Source organism: Stegodyphus dumicola, chromosome 5, assembly GCF_044657685.1.
Source record: "Stegodyphus dumicola isolate Sdum_Otavi_A_Nest chromosome 5, ASM4465768v1".
Classification (NCBI taxonomy): Eukaryota; Metazoa; Arthropoda; class Arachnida; order Araneae; family Eresidae; genus Stegodyphus; species Stegodyphus dumicola.
The window spans coordinates 61,867,855-61,884,921 of NC_140772.1; the positions used below are offsets into that span (position 1 = coordinate 61,867,855).

The 17,067-nt window shown below is 32.5% G+C and overlaps 1 protein-coding gene across 7 annotated transcripts in view; it reads right to left on the reverse strand.

Annotated features, from left to right (window-relative positions):
• Nucleotides 1-17,067, reverse strand: part of LOC118185255 (uncharacterized) — a 472,173-nt gene that overhangs the window by 364,666 nt on the left and 90,440 nt on the right. For all 7 annotated transcript variants that reach the window (XR_015041131.1, XM_085816706.1, XM_085816708.1 and 4 more), the window contains exons 13-14: nucleotides 12,017-12,195; nucleotides 619-696 (exon numbers count right to left, since the gene is read on the reverse strand). Coding sequence is in view for 6 of the 7 variants with exons in the window: in XM_085816706.1 (XP_085672832.1) it covers nucleotides 619-696; nucleotides 12,017-12,195 (257 nt within the window). In the remaining variant the exon portion in view is untranslated. The remainder of the gene's footprint in view (nucleotides 1-618; nucleotides 697-12,016; nucleotides 12,196-17,067) is intronic.

The following is a 17,067-nucleotide window of genomic DNA, read 5'->3' on the forward strand; positions in this document are numbered from 1 at the left end:
AGCATATCAGTGCAGTTACATATAATGCTAGGATATTCTTCTGCAAAACTGATAGGCACTATACAACAATAAGATCTCTTTGGCTGTTATACTATTCACTCAAAACTAAAATATGGGTACAGCAATAGTTTGAAATTTTCCCCAATACCTTTATGTTAAATTACTAGTGCAGCTTTTGAAAATATGTTTCTGACTCAAAATACTCTCATATGTTTTCTAAGATTAAAATCACAAATCAGACAATATTTCCAATCATGTTTCTGGTACTAAAAACTATAAAAACATTAATGAAATTTTATACTCACATAAATCAATAATTTCTTTTTGAAACTCAAAGCGTTAATGCTTTTATGAAAAGAATATGATTTTTAAGAGAAAAGTAAATTATATACATATTTTAAAGTCAAATTTAAGAAAATATTTAATTGATTTCAAAATAACCACTGTCATTAGTTCAGAAAAGTTTTCAAAAACTGTTCACTCTATTTCTAGTCATTGGTAAAATATACATAATTTCATTTCAATTGTCATTTAGAGAAATTTAATGTGATTGTAATTTAAATTTTATATCATTTATTAAAAATTTTATCTTCCACAGTCATAGAGGAATTCACTAACCTCAGATCTATTTTGCACAATTAAAACAGAACCAGAAACTTTCCTGTCTTCAACTCTTTGCAGAAGTCTGCTGTTGGGCTAAAAAGTAAAATGTATTTATAGTAAAATACTACCATGCATCTGGAAATTACATTCAAGTATACTAGGAAAATATGAAAGGAAAGTAATATAACATCAGTGTAGGCAAATTTCTCAGATATGCTCTTTCAACATGCTGCTTAACAATCCAAAGGCTTCTGGCAATTCTGCATTGATCTACATTGAAACAGCCAATCTCAATGCAGGATTACTTTGGAATCTGCATTGGCTTAACTCATATCCGTCCTCTCTTCTGGTAACTCTTACAATATTTTGAACTTTTTTACTGCCGTTATCAAAATGCGAGCAGATCTTATAAGATAGTCTAGATCTTATAGAATGCTAGATTTATTACTTACAGCTTCAGGAAACTATTATTTAATTCATGCTATGGTAAAAAGAATCCTCCTTACAAAATTTGCTTCCTTTTCTGGGGGGGGGAGGATGGAAGACAGTTACAGTATTTCTATAAAATACATAAGTAATTAATCATTCTCATGCCTCTAAATTACTGATATTTGAAGATAATAATTTCCTTGAAATTAAGAAGAGAATAAAGAGTTAGATGTTTCTCCAGTTACATCAAAATTTAAAAAGGATTAATCTTAGAAAGGCATATCAGATGCCAAAAAATGAACTAGACTTTATGATTTAAGCTGTTTAACATGTACCGAAAATTAAAATAGTATGTAATAAATGTCGCCTTGAGAGAGTATGCTGCAGATGCAAAAATGTTTCAAATTTATCAGGAAAAACAGAAATTCAAAGTATATCATTTGAAAAAGGAAACATTTCTAACAAAGCCTTCTGAATGGCAATAGTAGTGGCCAAATTCTTAAGATAATTGAATACTCATAGTCTGACCAGGCAAATAAAACAGATTTTGCCAAAACTTCAGCCAGTGTAGTTTTACCACCCCAGTTCCAGTTTCTTTCACACTCTACTCTCAATGTCTAGACTGGAACCAAGAGGAGCAGACTTTAGCTTAAGATTAACAAAAACAACCATGTAGAGGCTTTTTAAATGAGTGAGTATTTCTTCTCAAACACCCAACTGATAGGAGATGAAAGAGTAATATAATATCTCATCATAAAAGGTTTCCATATTCAAAATTTTCTCATTAGAAAACACACATTATATTTACAATGAGTTCTCAAAAAAATTTCTTGAAATGCTTCCTAGAAATATCATTCAAACGTTTTTTCCCGAATGGAAAGTTTTCGATGTTGGCTAAAGAAGAAACGAAAAAGCATTAATCATTATAGATTGACTAAAATACAAAGTGCAGTCTTTCTACTGGCTATACACAGGAGTTTTGAAACTGAACAAATTATGGAAAGAACTGTTTTTTAATCTGTTGTATGCATAATCTGTAACATGGTAAAAGTGCCTAAATTAAAATAAGCTTGAAATAAAAGAATAAATTGTTAAAATGAACTAGTACAAAAGAATAAAATAATACATGGCAGTAAGTATAAGCTGGGCCTCACAGTAACATTTAATCGCTACTTTATGTAATTTCTGCAATATTTAGTGATTTTCAAATTTTGAAACTTTTTTAATGTTTTCTTATTTATACACAGTTATTCATATTTTCTATTTTTGAAAAAGTTAGGCATTTAATTAGAATTTGATATTTTGTTTTTACATAATAAAGTGTAAGCTCTTAGTTAAAATTTTCAAAGCTCACTATTATCTATCTCATTAATCTCATCTAATTATATAGACTATCTCATTAAAGGACAAACACAAATATATAAACACTTGTGCATAGAATTTGCATTCCTAGAGAAAACAGAACTATCAAAGAATTTTTAAAAGCTGTTGATTTGTAGATTTATCAAAAGAAAATATACCAGTTGCCAGAGCCGTGCTTGCATATTTTTTCATCTGAAGCAATGAGGCAAATGCATGCCCCTATATACAATGCATAGGGGCATATACAATGCATTTGAAGAGTACCTCTTCGGAATTTCATATTTGTTAAAGGTAATTGCTTCAGATCATAATATCATAACTTTTACAATAATATTAAATCATAGCTTTATATATTTTACAGAAAATAACACATACAAAAAAAAAAAAAAAAAAACTACAGTTTTGAAATGAAAAGCATTAAATTTGTTTCCCCCCCCCCCCGATAAATAGCATATAATATTGAAATAATATATAAATAGCAGTGTAACAGAAATACACTAACTTTTCAAACACTTTTAATAATCTAATTTTTCTCACTTTTAATGAAGCAATATCATAGTTTTTCAAAATCTATTAGGTCACTTAATTCATATTCTATACAAAAAAATACCCATATTTGAAATTTTTTCTTGACCACTTGAAGATTTTGTACAACTTTTTATTATTTTAGGTTTGCTGAAACTCCTTTCACCAACAGCAATGTTACTAGCAGTAACAAAATTATTCTTAATACTTCTTCCAAATTCAGATATAATTGAACTAAACTATATTTGTGAGTATTTTTTAAGATATAAGCTTGTAGCTGCTTCAGTGTCTGGAATTATTGAAAGTATATGGTTTTTAAAAATATATATTTTTGACTGAATTTTTGCACCATTTATATCATTCATGTATTAGAGTGCTAAATTATATGTTATGTTTCTAAATTACTTAAATTCAATGGCATTAACTTTTTGCAATTAGAAAATGAACAATTTAACAGATTTTGTTTAATATTTCATATCTCCATTTCACTTTGCAAGATTAAAAAGTTTATTTAACTTCTAATATGAAAAATTCATTTTCTTATCACGCAATTCTTGATAATTTGATTTATTAGTTTTCATTTCTGTTCAAATTCAATTAATGCGTTTATATCTATAACTACATTACCTTTCTCAAGAATGTTTCCAGAAATATTTCCTTTTATCTGCTATAAAGAAAAATATAGCCCTCTATTAAAGATGTGGCTTTAGAGATATTTATCAGTTTTAAGGCTTTATTCAGTTCCCCCCCTTTTTTTTTAATTAAATTTTTTGTAGATGACATACTTGAAAATTTGAAATTATTTTATTCAAAAATGCTGTTTCCCCCTCCCCCATTCTGCTGCAACAATATATAATTTTATGCCATATCTTTAAATAACCTATGTACTTTGTTAACTTGTAGATATAAATCTAAAAATGCATTTGTTCTTGATGCTCATGGCATTTCCGTGTTACTTACTTTAAAAGAAATAATATGATTAATTTACTGGTGGTTAATAAGCAACAACTCTGATGCATACATCTCTCTCTTTAAAAAATTCTTTAGTTCATGTCGTTCTACAATAAAAAAAAATCACCTGTTTTAACATGAGCTGTGACATGAGCATATATTTGAACTTTTTTGTTTTTGTTAACTAAACAAAATTTGTTAGCTAAATTTAGAAATTTTTTGCTACATGTTTTTCAAATCATGCATATAAAAATAACACAAACACACACACACAAAATTCAAATTTATACTTATTTTCTGCCTGAAATCTAAAAATTGCAACTACATGAAATTTCTCTTTGGCACAATTTGTAATTCAAATTCACTGACAGCAAAATACACTCATGTCCATAAATTAAGGATAATGCAAATAATGCAAAATCAGGCAAAGGAAGAGTCAGAAGCAAAACAAATTTGACTTTATTTGTAAAGCTTATTTATTAAACAAAAGGTAAAGAGCAAAAAAAAGAGGCTATATGTTTGATATTATTAAAAAAAACTAGCGATTTTTTCTCCCTGGAGCAAATTACAAAAAAAAACCTATTTACAAAAAACCAATATTACATGGTTGGTATAATTCTTAATATATTGTATGTCTCCCATACGTTGGGATACAGTCCGTACAACGCCTAGGCATGCTGAGTAACAAATTATCAATCTGATCTTGGGGGATATTACACCACTCAAAAAGTAATGCTCTCCGAAGTTCCGGTAGACATGTAGGAGGAGGTTCATGGGCTGCAATTCGTTGGCCAAGCATGTTCCACATGTGCTCTATTGGATTCAAGTCCGGTGAGAATGCTGGCCAGTCCATATGGGTGATATCCTCCGATTGAAGGCATTCGCTTACGATGTTTGCACGGTGAGGACGGGCGTTGTCATCCATTAAGATAAATTGTGCGCCCATGGCACCTCAAAACAAACGTACATGTTGTTACAGAATGACGTCCCGATTGATGTTGCTTGTCATGGTTCCAATTTGAACATGCAGGTCAGTTGTGGAACCCAGAATAATTCTACCCCAAAACGAGCACTCCTGCACCACCGTAACGGTGTCGTTCAATGATGTTTTCTTGGTGGTAACGGGTACCTGGAGCAATCCATATGAAAGTCCGGCAAGAATCAGACTGCAAGCTAAACCTGGACTCGTCGGAAAACATCACACAAGCCCACTGTTGCGGTGTCCACAATGCATGCTTTCTACTCCAGGCTAACCGCAGGCGACAGTGAGTTGCAGTAAATGGAACGCATCTGACAGGTCTACGAGCATATAGACCAATCTGCCCTAAGCGTCTGTACACGGTCTGCCTTGAAATTGTCGTACCAGTGGCTGAAGACAGCTGACGAGACAGGTTTGAGGCTGTGCTCCGCCTGTTTCTTTTGGCAGTAACTGCCAAATACCAGTCCTCATTCGGCATTGTAACTCTGGGGCGACTTGTGCTGTAACGTCTACTCACATTACCATCATCTTGGAATCGTTGCCAAAGCCTGGAGATGACACTCTGGGCATTTCCAAGTTTGTCTGATACTTCCAGTTGGGTACGCCCACATTCCAGATGGCCGATAATTCTACCATGTAAAAATCATCCAAATGCGTCCTTTGTGTCATAACTATTCGGTTATTGCACTGAAATGCTTATAAAGCGCCTGCGAACAATTTTACTTCTTTGCCTGTATTCCTTATATATCACTCTCTTACACTCTCGTCATTGCAACGTACCATCGGTGTCATCTGGTTACTTCCTGAAATTTGCATATGATTCTTGAAGATGTGTGTAGTGATTTTACAGGTGATATATTTATTTTAGAGTTTGATTTCCGCGTGACTCCGAATTATCCTTAATTTATGGACATGAGTGTAATAAGATTTTCAAATTGACATTTATTTAAATAATTGCAATACATTGAAGTTACTGGATCTTCAAATCTTGTAAAAGATTTATATTACAGTGCCAATTAATTAACTCCATTTCTAGACTTTCTAGTGAGTTACTTTCACTTTTGCTATTGAAAATAATGTAAAATTGAACTCTAAACTCTTAAAAATTCTTTTTTCCCCCAAATTATTCTCATTATAATGCTAATTAAGAGGAAATCTATTTGAGGACTGCAAAAAATAGCTTTGGAGGCTGCCAGTTTGAGACAGCTGCATTATCATACAAAACTTTGAAAGAATACAAGAAATAAAAAATGCCAACTTTAAACTAAATATATACTACAGTGTGAAACTTCAAAGCCTAATACTTGTCTTCACATAATAATTAAGCCTAAAACGTAATAATTGCACCAAATTTAGTGCTAAAGAACAAATACTCATTTCCTCAATCTGAATGCGATAAAAGTACCACATGTATTTACAGAAAATTTAAATGCACTTTCATGTTACAGGAGGAAGAAAAGGGAAAAGGTTTTCACCTCTGTACTTGTAAAATACGCTATTTCGTTAACGCGGTATTCACACATCATGCAGAGGCAAAATTAGACAAGACATGACAGCATGCAGTACATTTTGCTTAAAATTTCTGATTCTAAATAAAACCCATGATTAAGTCCAAAGCTGCATATTTAAAGTAACTTATAAGAATTTTATTATTTGGTTGAGATAAAAAAAATTATAATTCCAAAAAATAATAATTCTTCTTCCCCCCTCCAAATTTGTATTCATGTGCCACATTCACTGCATGCCCTAAGACAACCCCCTAAATTATGCCTCTTTATACAAAATAATTCCCACAATGCAATTCTCCACTGCAAGATTATACCCACATTACAGTTCTCCATTCCAAAACTGTAAGACTGCTCATGATTACCTCTATTTGTCTACTCTGAAACCTACTACCAATATATTATCTCCAGGTTCTTTTTCAATTTAAAAAATTTTTCTATAAACACTTTACTGTACTGAAGGTTAGCAGCCTCTTTATTTTTTGCTATTGCCCGTATCTCTTAAACTGAATTTATTAATTGTCATCCCACTAGATGACAAACATGTAAATTTAACACCATGCTTGCATCAGATAACCCCAAACAACAGTTTTTATGAAAGACTTTTATGAACTGTATTTGTATGCTTACCTGAAATATTAAATATAATATTAAATATATAGGGCAAACTAAAAACAATTTCAACTTTTGACTGAATAACCGTAAAGCTCATATTAAAAAATTTAAAGCAACACAAACGAATAACACTCAAATTAATATTGCTATAGATTGCAAAAACAATGTACACTTTATCCTTACAGACTTAATACTTTCCTTCAAAATCGCAAAGATAATTCTAGTAAATCAGTATTCAGCAAATTTAAACTTTACAGAAGCAAAACACAAAGAGGAAAAAGAGGAAGTAAAATCAACAATAAAAGATTTTTACCAGCTTTAGATACAATTAAATTTTAATGAAGGAATTTAAAAATTTATTTAATTCTGCAAATTTCCCCCAAGAAACTACTTATCTTGTTACACTCTTGTACTAATAAATTTCTTTTAATACTTGAAAATATTTTCTTTCACAATACAAAGATCTATAAATTATTAAAAACCTAGTTCTTGATTACTGTAAATACAGATTTTCTAATTATCACACTAAATGCAAAATTTAGATTGAAATCCATCCGCAGTTTGAGAAATTTCGCTTGTCCCGAATTTTCAACAAGTGTAAAGTTTTCTTTCCAGCTTTAGACACCAGACCAGTAGTTGCATTAAAATATCAAAAAATGTTAAACAGTTTCCTCACTAATCACCATGAAATAGAAGAGATGGCTGAATGACAATGCAAATTGAGTAAATTCAGTCCATATATAGACGACCATCACCAGCACATAATTACTGGAAACTTGGGTTTTATTTAAAACATGCAACTTAAAAAACTCATGAGTTAGGGAGTAAAATATAGACCAGTCAGATACATCAACAAATATTACTGTAACAAAAATTTAGAAAATAGCATCAATGAATTTATTGTTAAGGGCAGATATAAGTTTAATTTGCCTAATTGTACCTTTTTTAAATGGAAAGATGAAATCCTTAAACAAATTAAAACTGAGCTAAAACCAGTAAAATTTCAAAGTCAATTAAATTGGTCTCAACTTCTTAAGAATTTAAAGCAACTATTCACTATCACCAAAATTGATAAAGCAAATAACAGCATTATATGCAAACTTTTCTACACAACAATTATTAGTACAGAACTTTTTAATGTCAAGACTTACCAGCTACATTACAGAAACCAGTAAACACTACAGAAACCTCTATAGTTAACTAAATTAAAGCATTTCATAAGAAACTCAAAATCTCTATAAATATAAGGTACAACAGATTTACTACCCTGTATGCTCTTCCCAAATTCCATAAAACACAACTAAAATTCAAATTCATTGCAAATGGCAATAATAATTAGAAGAAGAATGTAGATTATTATTTTGCACTTAAAAAAAAAATGTAAATTAGTCTTCAATGCTTGTAACACAGAACATAAATATTGCTGGTTCATCAATAATAACACTTAATTCATACTGTTCCGTCAATTGGCATACTAAATATAATAATATATAAATATAAATACTATGACTTTGAAAACTTATATACCTCACTTCCATTAGAAGAAATCTATAATAGCTTCCTTGATCTGACTAAAATCTTTCCTGCTATGCTAACAGTTTTAGAATTTAATAGATAGAAAAACCTTTAAATGCATTATTTTTTAATCACTAGATTAAATTTCAAAATCAATGTTTTAAGCAATTCAGAGGTATACCAATAGGAGCTCACACAAGTACAACCATTTTCAATATCTTTTTATTCATTAAAGAATTCGCCTTTCAAAAACAATTACAGCAACACAATTTAATTTACTATGCATATACTTACAGATCTATAGATGATCTTATTACCTTTAATTACCTTAACAAGATTTTGAAATCACAAATTTATCCAGAGTGCCTTACTGTTAATAAAACTAATATTTCAAAAAATGTAGTCAAATATCTAGATTTTCAAATAATTAACTACAAAAAGATTCTACTGTTTGATCACCACAGAGTGGTAGGCTGGAAGTTATGGCCTTATTAATGTAAGATTTGTTTGCCTGTTTTTAACTCTAAACAATGATTTGTTAGCGACCCAAATGTGACATCATCAAATAATTTTTAAAAATTAAATATTTCTTTCATCTTCTTAGATAACACTTGTTTTCTTTTATGCATAAGTACATTAGCTACCTTCATGTGCAATTTGGTGTTAATCAAAGCTTTACTTTCCCCCCTCCCCTTTTTTTTTTTTTTTTTTTTTTTTACTTTTATCATTACATGCTTAAATTTTAGAAGGCAGTGTACAATTAATTAAAAATTAAACATACAGACTGATAATAAATAATATGGAGAAAATAGAGAAAAACATTACATAAAGTAAATGGGAGTTATGGTCAACTCAGACCAGAAGTTATGGCCAGTTAATAAACTAAATCGATGCCTCTTTGTACAAAGTAACTCCCACACTGCAGTTCTCTCCTGCAAGATTGCTCCGAAACTGCAGGTGTCCATTCCAAAACTGTTAATGGCTCAGGATTAGCTTGGGTGCAATTGAATATATATATATTTGCCAGTTATACATCATGCATTGCTTTTCCTCACTTTTATACACTTCTTACACTACCTTCGCGTACTTAACCTTATAAATGATTTTTAGAATAGCCCTTAATACACCAGCTTCCAAACGTTCAGCCCACAGTGCAAATTAGCCATTTTCAAAAACACAGTTAAATTTCAGTGGCTGAAAAGCACTAAGAATGCAGATAGCAGAATACAAATATCATATTTTATAGCCAGTCATGGTTGACTGTAAAAACATATGTTGATTAGGCAGTCAGTGAAGATGCCAGCATTCTGAAGGATTTGAGAAAGTTCATTTAAATGCTGATACAAAGTTGTTGGAACTTTTATTGGACTGTTTTTTATGATATTCATGTTCTTATGGCTGAAAGATGATGACTGGCAAATGATGAGTGCTTGCATGCTGTCAGATACATTAAAGCAGCACAGTCAATCATAGATATCCCTTATCATATATCAAATCAAAGTGAATACAGCGGCCGAGCGGTAAAGACGCTGAACACTGGTAGTTCGGTCTGAGGTTCGAATCCTGCGAACGGGCTGGCTGCATGGGCGTTTTCGTGGTTTTCCCCATGTGTAACGTGTATACGAGCCAGTTTCCCTTAGAAAGTCCTCCACAAAAGGCATCCCTCCCTTTAGGCAGATAGCCCTCGTGTGCTTTGCCATAATTAAATACACCACCACACCAAAGTGAATACACTTCTAAACATAGGTATATTGCAACATTAGTGAAACGGAGCTGAGAAAAAACATCCAAAAATATTACACCCATGGGCACAGCATCACTTAATATCTGCCACTTGCACACATGAAGCGACTCTGCACCCAAGTACCAAGGGTTTATATTTCATTAACTGCCCAATCCAGAGGAGCAAGATTAAAAAGGTTTCAGCATCTCAATTGGACTGTTTCAAACTGGTACATTCAAAAGTCGTTAATCCGGACTCGTTGGGACTTCGGCGATTCCGGATTATCGATTTTTCCGGATTATAGATCATCAGTTTAAATCTCGTAAGATGGCATGCAGAAATTTTAAAATTTAAAATATGAAACCGTAATTTATGAAATAAAGAACAATTATGATACTAATTCAGAAGTCAAACAACAAAAATCAGCGTTGATTTTTGTTGTTTGACTTCTGAATTAGTATTTATTCGGCGTGTTATTGTGTCTTAATTAACAATTATGATCTAAAGGGTATCAAAATTTACAAAAAAAAAAGCTTAATATTTATTTGTTTACTTTATTAAACATTTCTTTCAATGTAAGTTGTTTAAGTTGCTTCGTTTTATGTGATAATGCTTTCTCTTTAATTCTATAAACAGACATAATTTCTTGTTGAGTTACAAAGTTCCGCTGTTCAAGTCCCGTTAATTGCTGTGCCGAGAATACCGACTAACTTGTCAATCGAAATTTTTTCGTTTTCACTAACCTCTCTGTCACATTCTTCATGTCTTTATCCATTTTTCCAGCAGTTCCACTTTTTGTTTGATGGACATCGAAACATACTTTCGTTTTGTACGATCCTTTGGGAGCTCCAGAATCGGAAATTCTATTTGACATAATCCAAAGTTCAAGTTTACTTTTATAATATTGCTCTTACAGTCTGCAAAAAATAATAAGCTGGACCCAATTCGAAGATTAAGGAACAACGCAATCATCAACATTAACTGAAATAGATAATTAGATAATTTTAGCTTATACCGTCTGTTATACATAAAACGCGCACGCGAAAACGTATTCTGTGCTTGCGTACATGCTCATGCGCAGTCGTAAAAGGTCTTACGCGCACGCGTAAACGCCTATGCGCATGTGTCAACGCGGCGCATGCGCAGAAAGTTTTTAGCTTTGAGGTCCAGATTATGGGTGTCCGAATTAACGACTTTTGACTGTATAATGCTTTGTTCATTGATAAGTCCAGATATGCCCTGGAATTAGATGATATGTATATAAGAGCCCATAGGGAAAGATGCATATGAAATCAAACCCAGAAAACCATCAAACATCATACTTTCAAAAATGGCAGCATCATGGTGTGAGCTGGAATTCTGATGGGATATTGAACCTAGTTGCACATCTAGTTGAGTGATGGCTGTAAGATATTTCTGTAATTGCTGTGTGGTATTGGGATGAAGTCCTATATATCCCAGTGTGAGACTCTACATTACTGCAGTTGGTTCTGATTTCCTCCTTAGGGATGATAGCGGCCATCCCCATCAAGCCAATGCCTTAATGGAGGAATGGCCATTGCTAGCATCTGTGGTGGTTTATCACCTCAATGAAAGCATGAGCAACTGCTATGAAGTTTATGTTAAGGTCTGGGATGATCTCATGCCCAAACACATCTGCTGCCTTTACGTGCATTTTGGTATTAATCAAAGCTTTGCTTTTCCATTTTTATACGTTTTACTAACATATGCTTAATTTTTGGAAGGCTGCAGATGATTACTTAACAATTAAATGCCTACCCAGATAATAATGTGCAAAATATTGCTTACCAAAAGCATGTTACCATATATCTTTTCAAGATGAGGCTGGATGTCAAAATATTTGAAAAGCTCTATTTTAACTGTCTTGCTTTTAAATCTTGTGAATTCAACTTCACTTGAACATATCAATTCATTACACTCACAATTAAGGGTCAGTAGCAATTCTTTTGTTTTCTTATTTTCATGATCTGAAATGAATTATTTTAAACATTATATAATGCATAAATTTTAAATGCTTAAAACTGAATACTACTTGAGGCTCTTTTCACTTAATTATCTGGATCTTACACAAAAAATCCTTTACATTAATTTATATCATTGTAATATACACTCGTTTGCAAAAAAATTGAAGCACCATGAAAGAAGTGCTTGTTTCTGATGAAACTGAATATGTCTATAGCTCATACACAGATAATAAAATGATTAAAAAATCAAGATCATAATACCTGTTCTCGGCTCACAATCACCCATTGAGTGTTCAAATTAGTAGTTGGTCGAACCGCCGCTGGCGGCAATGCATGCTTGAATCCATCGAGGCAAGGAGTGGTAGAGGTTCCTAAATGTCATCCTGCGACACATTCTGCCAGGCATTCATCAATTGTCACTCCAGATCTACAATATTTTGTGGTGCCTGAATCTAGTGGCCTACCACGCCCAGACATGTTCGATTGGTAAAAGGTATGGTGATCTTGCTGGTCAGGGAAGAGTATCAACTGCACGGAGACAGTCCACAGATATGCGAGCAGTATGTGGCCTGGCATTATCTTGTTGGAAAATGGCCCCAGAATGTCGTGCCATGAAGGATAATGCAACATGGTATCAACATATTGTTGAGCTATTAAAGATGTACGGAAAATGACTAAAGATGACCTGCTGTCATAAGAAATAGCGCCCACACTATCACATCATGGGTTATAGTTGTATGCCTTTGTAAAACAAAGGCTGATTGGGACTACTGGGCCCGTCCTCTCCAGGCACAAACATGGTGGTCAGTGAAGCAGGATTCATTGCTGACCGCTATACGATGCCAGTCTGATGGCAGCCATGATGAACGACTGCAACATCAGACGAGTCCGCCGATGTTGTGGGGTCAAAGGCAAGCGTCTTAAAGGCCTCTGTGAGTGTAACCCCGTTTCAGACAAGCATAGTGAGATGGTGAACGGTACCACGAGAGGTATAGACGTGGCTGTAGTGAGTCGAATAGTCGACAATTATACTGTTGGGGCGGTTCGGGCCTGTCGAATAATCATCCTATCTTGGCTCACATTTGTGCTCCTTGGCCTTCCAGAGTTTCGACAACAATTTACTTGTAGCAATGATTGCTGCTACATCTTTGCACAGAAGTGTCTGTACGCAATAGGCAGTGGCCCATCGCTCGGTATGACCACCCGGCTCCCGTAACCCTACAATGCAACCACGTTCGAAGTCGTTTAGTTGTAAGGTCTTCGATGTCATTGTAATAGCATCTTTAGTTCCTTCTTTACAGAATTTCAATGGCAGCAAAAAAAAAAAAAAAAAAAAGATAAATTTTACACCTTTTTTACTGGTTTTATACTTTGCAAATTGTGCACTAGAAATGCACTCTATGATCACAATTCCTGTTTATTTGCCTTGAAACTTTGATCATTTGCATGTTCGATCAAGATGTTTTTGCATACCAAATTTCGTCATGATTGCAAAAGTCCTTCTTGGTACTTCGATTTTTTTGCAAAAGAGTGTATTTAGTATTTAAAAATGAATATATTTTATTTTCAGAATGAAAAGGACAAAATATTAACAAATATTGAAAATATAACAATTTTCTGAAAAAATGCTAATTACATCAAAAGTAATTTTACAACCTAAGGTGTGAACAAATTTCTACTAATTTCAGATATCTTTTTAACAAATTGGCAAAACAATATATATATATTTACAGACATTAAACCTGAAACAACAAGAATTGAATTTCTTAATCTAAGACACGTAGAAATAAGACTGCATAACACTAATTCCATTCATGACAACTGGCATACTAAACTATATGACCTTTGATTAAATTCAGAATCAGAGCTTTATCATAAAAGATATTTAATTGTGAACTACATTAGATCTGCTCATGATTTTCTGAAATACTTTCTTACATATATTTCAAGATTATCAAATGCATTAAAAATAAAAGCAAAATACACCCTAAACCAACAATCAATGAACTTGTAGATCAGTTACATGAGAAAATAAATCTTTCATTGGTGAATAAAAAATAAATGAAACGAATTGAAGAATCAAATCTTTTAACATGCATTTCGTAAAAACATACAACACATCAACTCATATTTCAAAAACAGAGAGAAAAGAAATATAAATTATGCTCTTTTGGGATGTTTCATTTACTTTTTTTCTTATTTTATTTATCACTTTTTATTAATTTCCGAAAGCTGAGATTGAAAAAGCAATTATGGTCTCAAAAAATTCTTCAAGCAAATTTTATCTCAAAAAGAACTTCAAAAATCATTTTCAGAAGATAAGATTGCAAGAGATGTTTTATGGGTATAAATGTATATTAATAGTTCAATTTTAAAATAAATGTCTGGAATTCTGATATATTTGTATCATCATATATCATGATAATACATAACATGTGACTGCACTGACCATTTTGAAGCATGTTAGGAAACATCCCAATTAAATTCTTGTCTGATGAATAAGCATGCATAACATATTTAGCAGCCTCGTGACCTTTCCTTATTTTATGTGTAATTTAATTCTGTAATTTAATGTGTATTAACAGCAAACTCTTGCCAAAAGCAGACTGATGAAATGCTAATTTGCTTATACACATTTTCTTAATTGACTCCATTTAATTTGTCCAACACAAGAATTTCAGTTACACATGGTATGCTTAAGGATGTTAGCTGTGTTGCAATAGTCCTCTTTAATGACTGGTTTTAAAATTCATTCATTAAAGAACTCAGACATTACTTAGAAAAGCAAAACCTGAGTTTTATGGTTCTCCTAATTCTCAATAATGCTCCAGGATACAACAATAAAAGCTGTAGGAAAGTATGACACACTAATGGCATTTTGGAAGCAATTCAACACAAGATCTGCATAGAAATAATTAAAACCACATAGAACAATGAATCCTCAACAATGAATGCTTGCTGGCATCAGCTCTGGCTAGAACTTGTTAACAATTTTAAAGAATTTCTATCAATTTAAAATGAAGCCAAAAAAATCATATAGATTATAAAAGCAAAAAGCAGTGAAGGGTTTTCAGATAAGGAATGACTCATGAAATGACAAATAAAAAATTAGATAATATTATATAACACCAATCAATGGCAAAAGCAATGATAGTGAAGAAAAGCCTTTAATGTATAAGAAGTTAAATGAATTGTTAAAAAAGGCACAAGCACTGTCTGATTTCATAATCAAGATTCCCCCGAATTAAAAAAGAAGAGGACATTTTACAAGAGCCATTAAAAAACTTTGCACCCCTTACAGTGAAACAATGAATGAGTTGCATTAAGCATTGTTCCAAGCAAAAATCACATGCCATTAAAAAAAGCAATTTTATCATATACACTAAAAAGTTTGAAATTCAGACGTCCATTATCCAGAATGATCCAAAATCCGGACCTCAAAATCACCGTTTTTCTCATAGGCTTTACGCATGCGCATTTGAACACCCCCCCCCCCCCCCCGTATATTAAAACATCTGGAGAGTCCCGATTCTTAATTTCACTTCGACACTAAATAAAACAAATTGTTAATGAAGAAACAATCATTTTAGCATATATTTGTATGATCTGTAATTTGGCTCCATTGCTGTGTATCTGCTTGGCGCACATCTCAAACTGAAACAGTCCACATAGATACATCGTTGATCTGAGACCAACCTGGCGAATCACTATTTATTATACTTTCCTTTCATCACCGTATGTTTATCAACACATGACAACTTGAGTAGTGACTCATGTAGTCATGCCTAAACAATTTTTTTTTTTTTTTTTTTTTTTTTTTTTTTTTATGTTAGTAATTGAATAATGAAGGAGTATGGTAACCTTTAATGTTGACATTACGCTTGGCGAAGATTACAGATTTAAGTTGAATGTTGTTGACGAGGAAAAATTTAACAAAAATGTCTTTCCATATGCTAAAAATAGATTTTTTATGATACTCATAGACTCAAAGATTACATTTAAGGCTATTTGAATCAATAACTGATTTGTTATTCACATAAACCCAGAACCAACACCAAGGTTCGTATGGCCGCATTGGGGCGTGGAATTTAGGACACACAGAGACTGCATCAGGCGGTAAGATATCTAACAGCAAACCTCAATAAGGCTTAACTCATTAGCCGCTGGTGTTGCACTGACGCAACGGTCAAAATAAATGCATATATAAATATAACTCCTTGATATTTTATACCAGCAGATGATTTTGTGTAGGGAATATTATGAAGATTGTTTCTGTTAAAAAATATTTGCCTTCAGTAATCACTTTGTTTATAATAAATAATTAATCTCATACTTTAAACAAAATTTAAGCAAAATTTTCGACCGGGTATTTTTGCTGAAAATATTTAATGAAAGAATCGCCGTCTTTATGAGTGATCTATTTTTAGTCAAGGTCACTGTTTATCAGAACATTATATGAGTCAGATGTTTATATTTGTATTGGGAAGAAAGGGAAAACAGGTGCTGCGCTGACGCAGCGTCAGCAGGAAACAGGTAGTCAATCTCCTTTTTCACTCATTCCTTTCGATGTTCTGTTTCATGTTCTGGTTGTTTAAAAATGCCTAGAACGAGGTATCTTACATTAGAAGAAGCCCTTCAAAGATTTTTTGATGAAGAAACAGATGATGATAATTTTAATAATGACCAAAATGAAATTGATATTGTTGTTGTTCCCCCACAAATTGCAGAAGCTAGTGGTGAAGGAGAAAGGAATGGCAATGTTTTAAATAATGATAACGATAATTTACCAAATGATACTGCTGGGGAAGTTGAAATTCACGTATGAAGTAAGTTTCAGCCTTCTAAAAGCAGTTATAGTCATACTAAAAAGTTTTA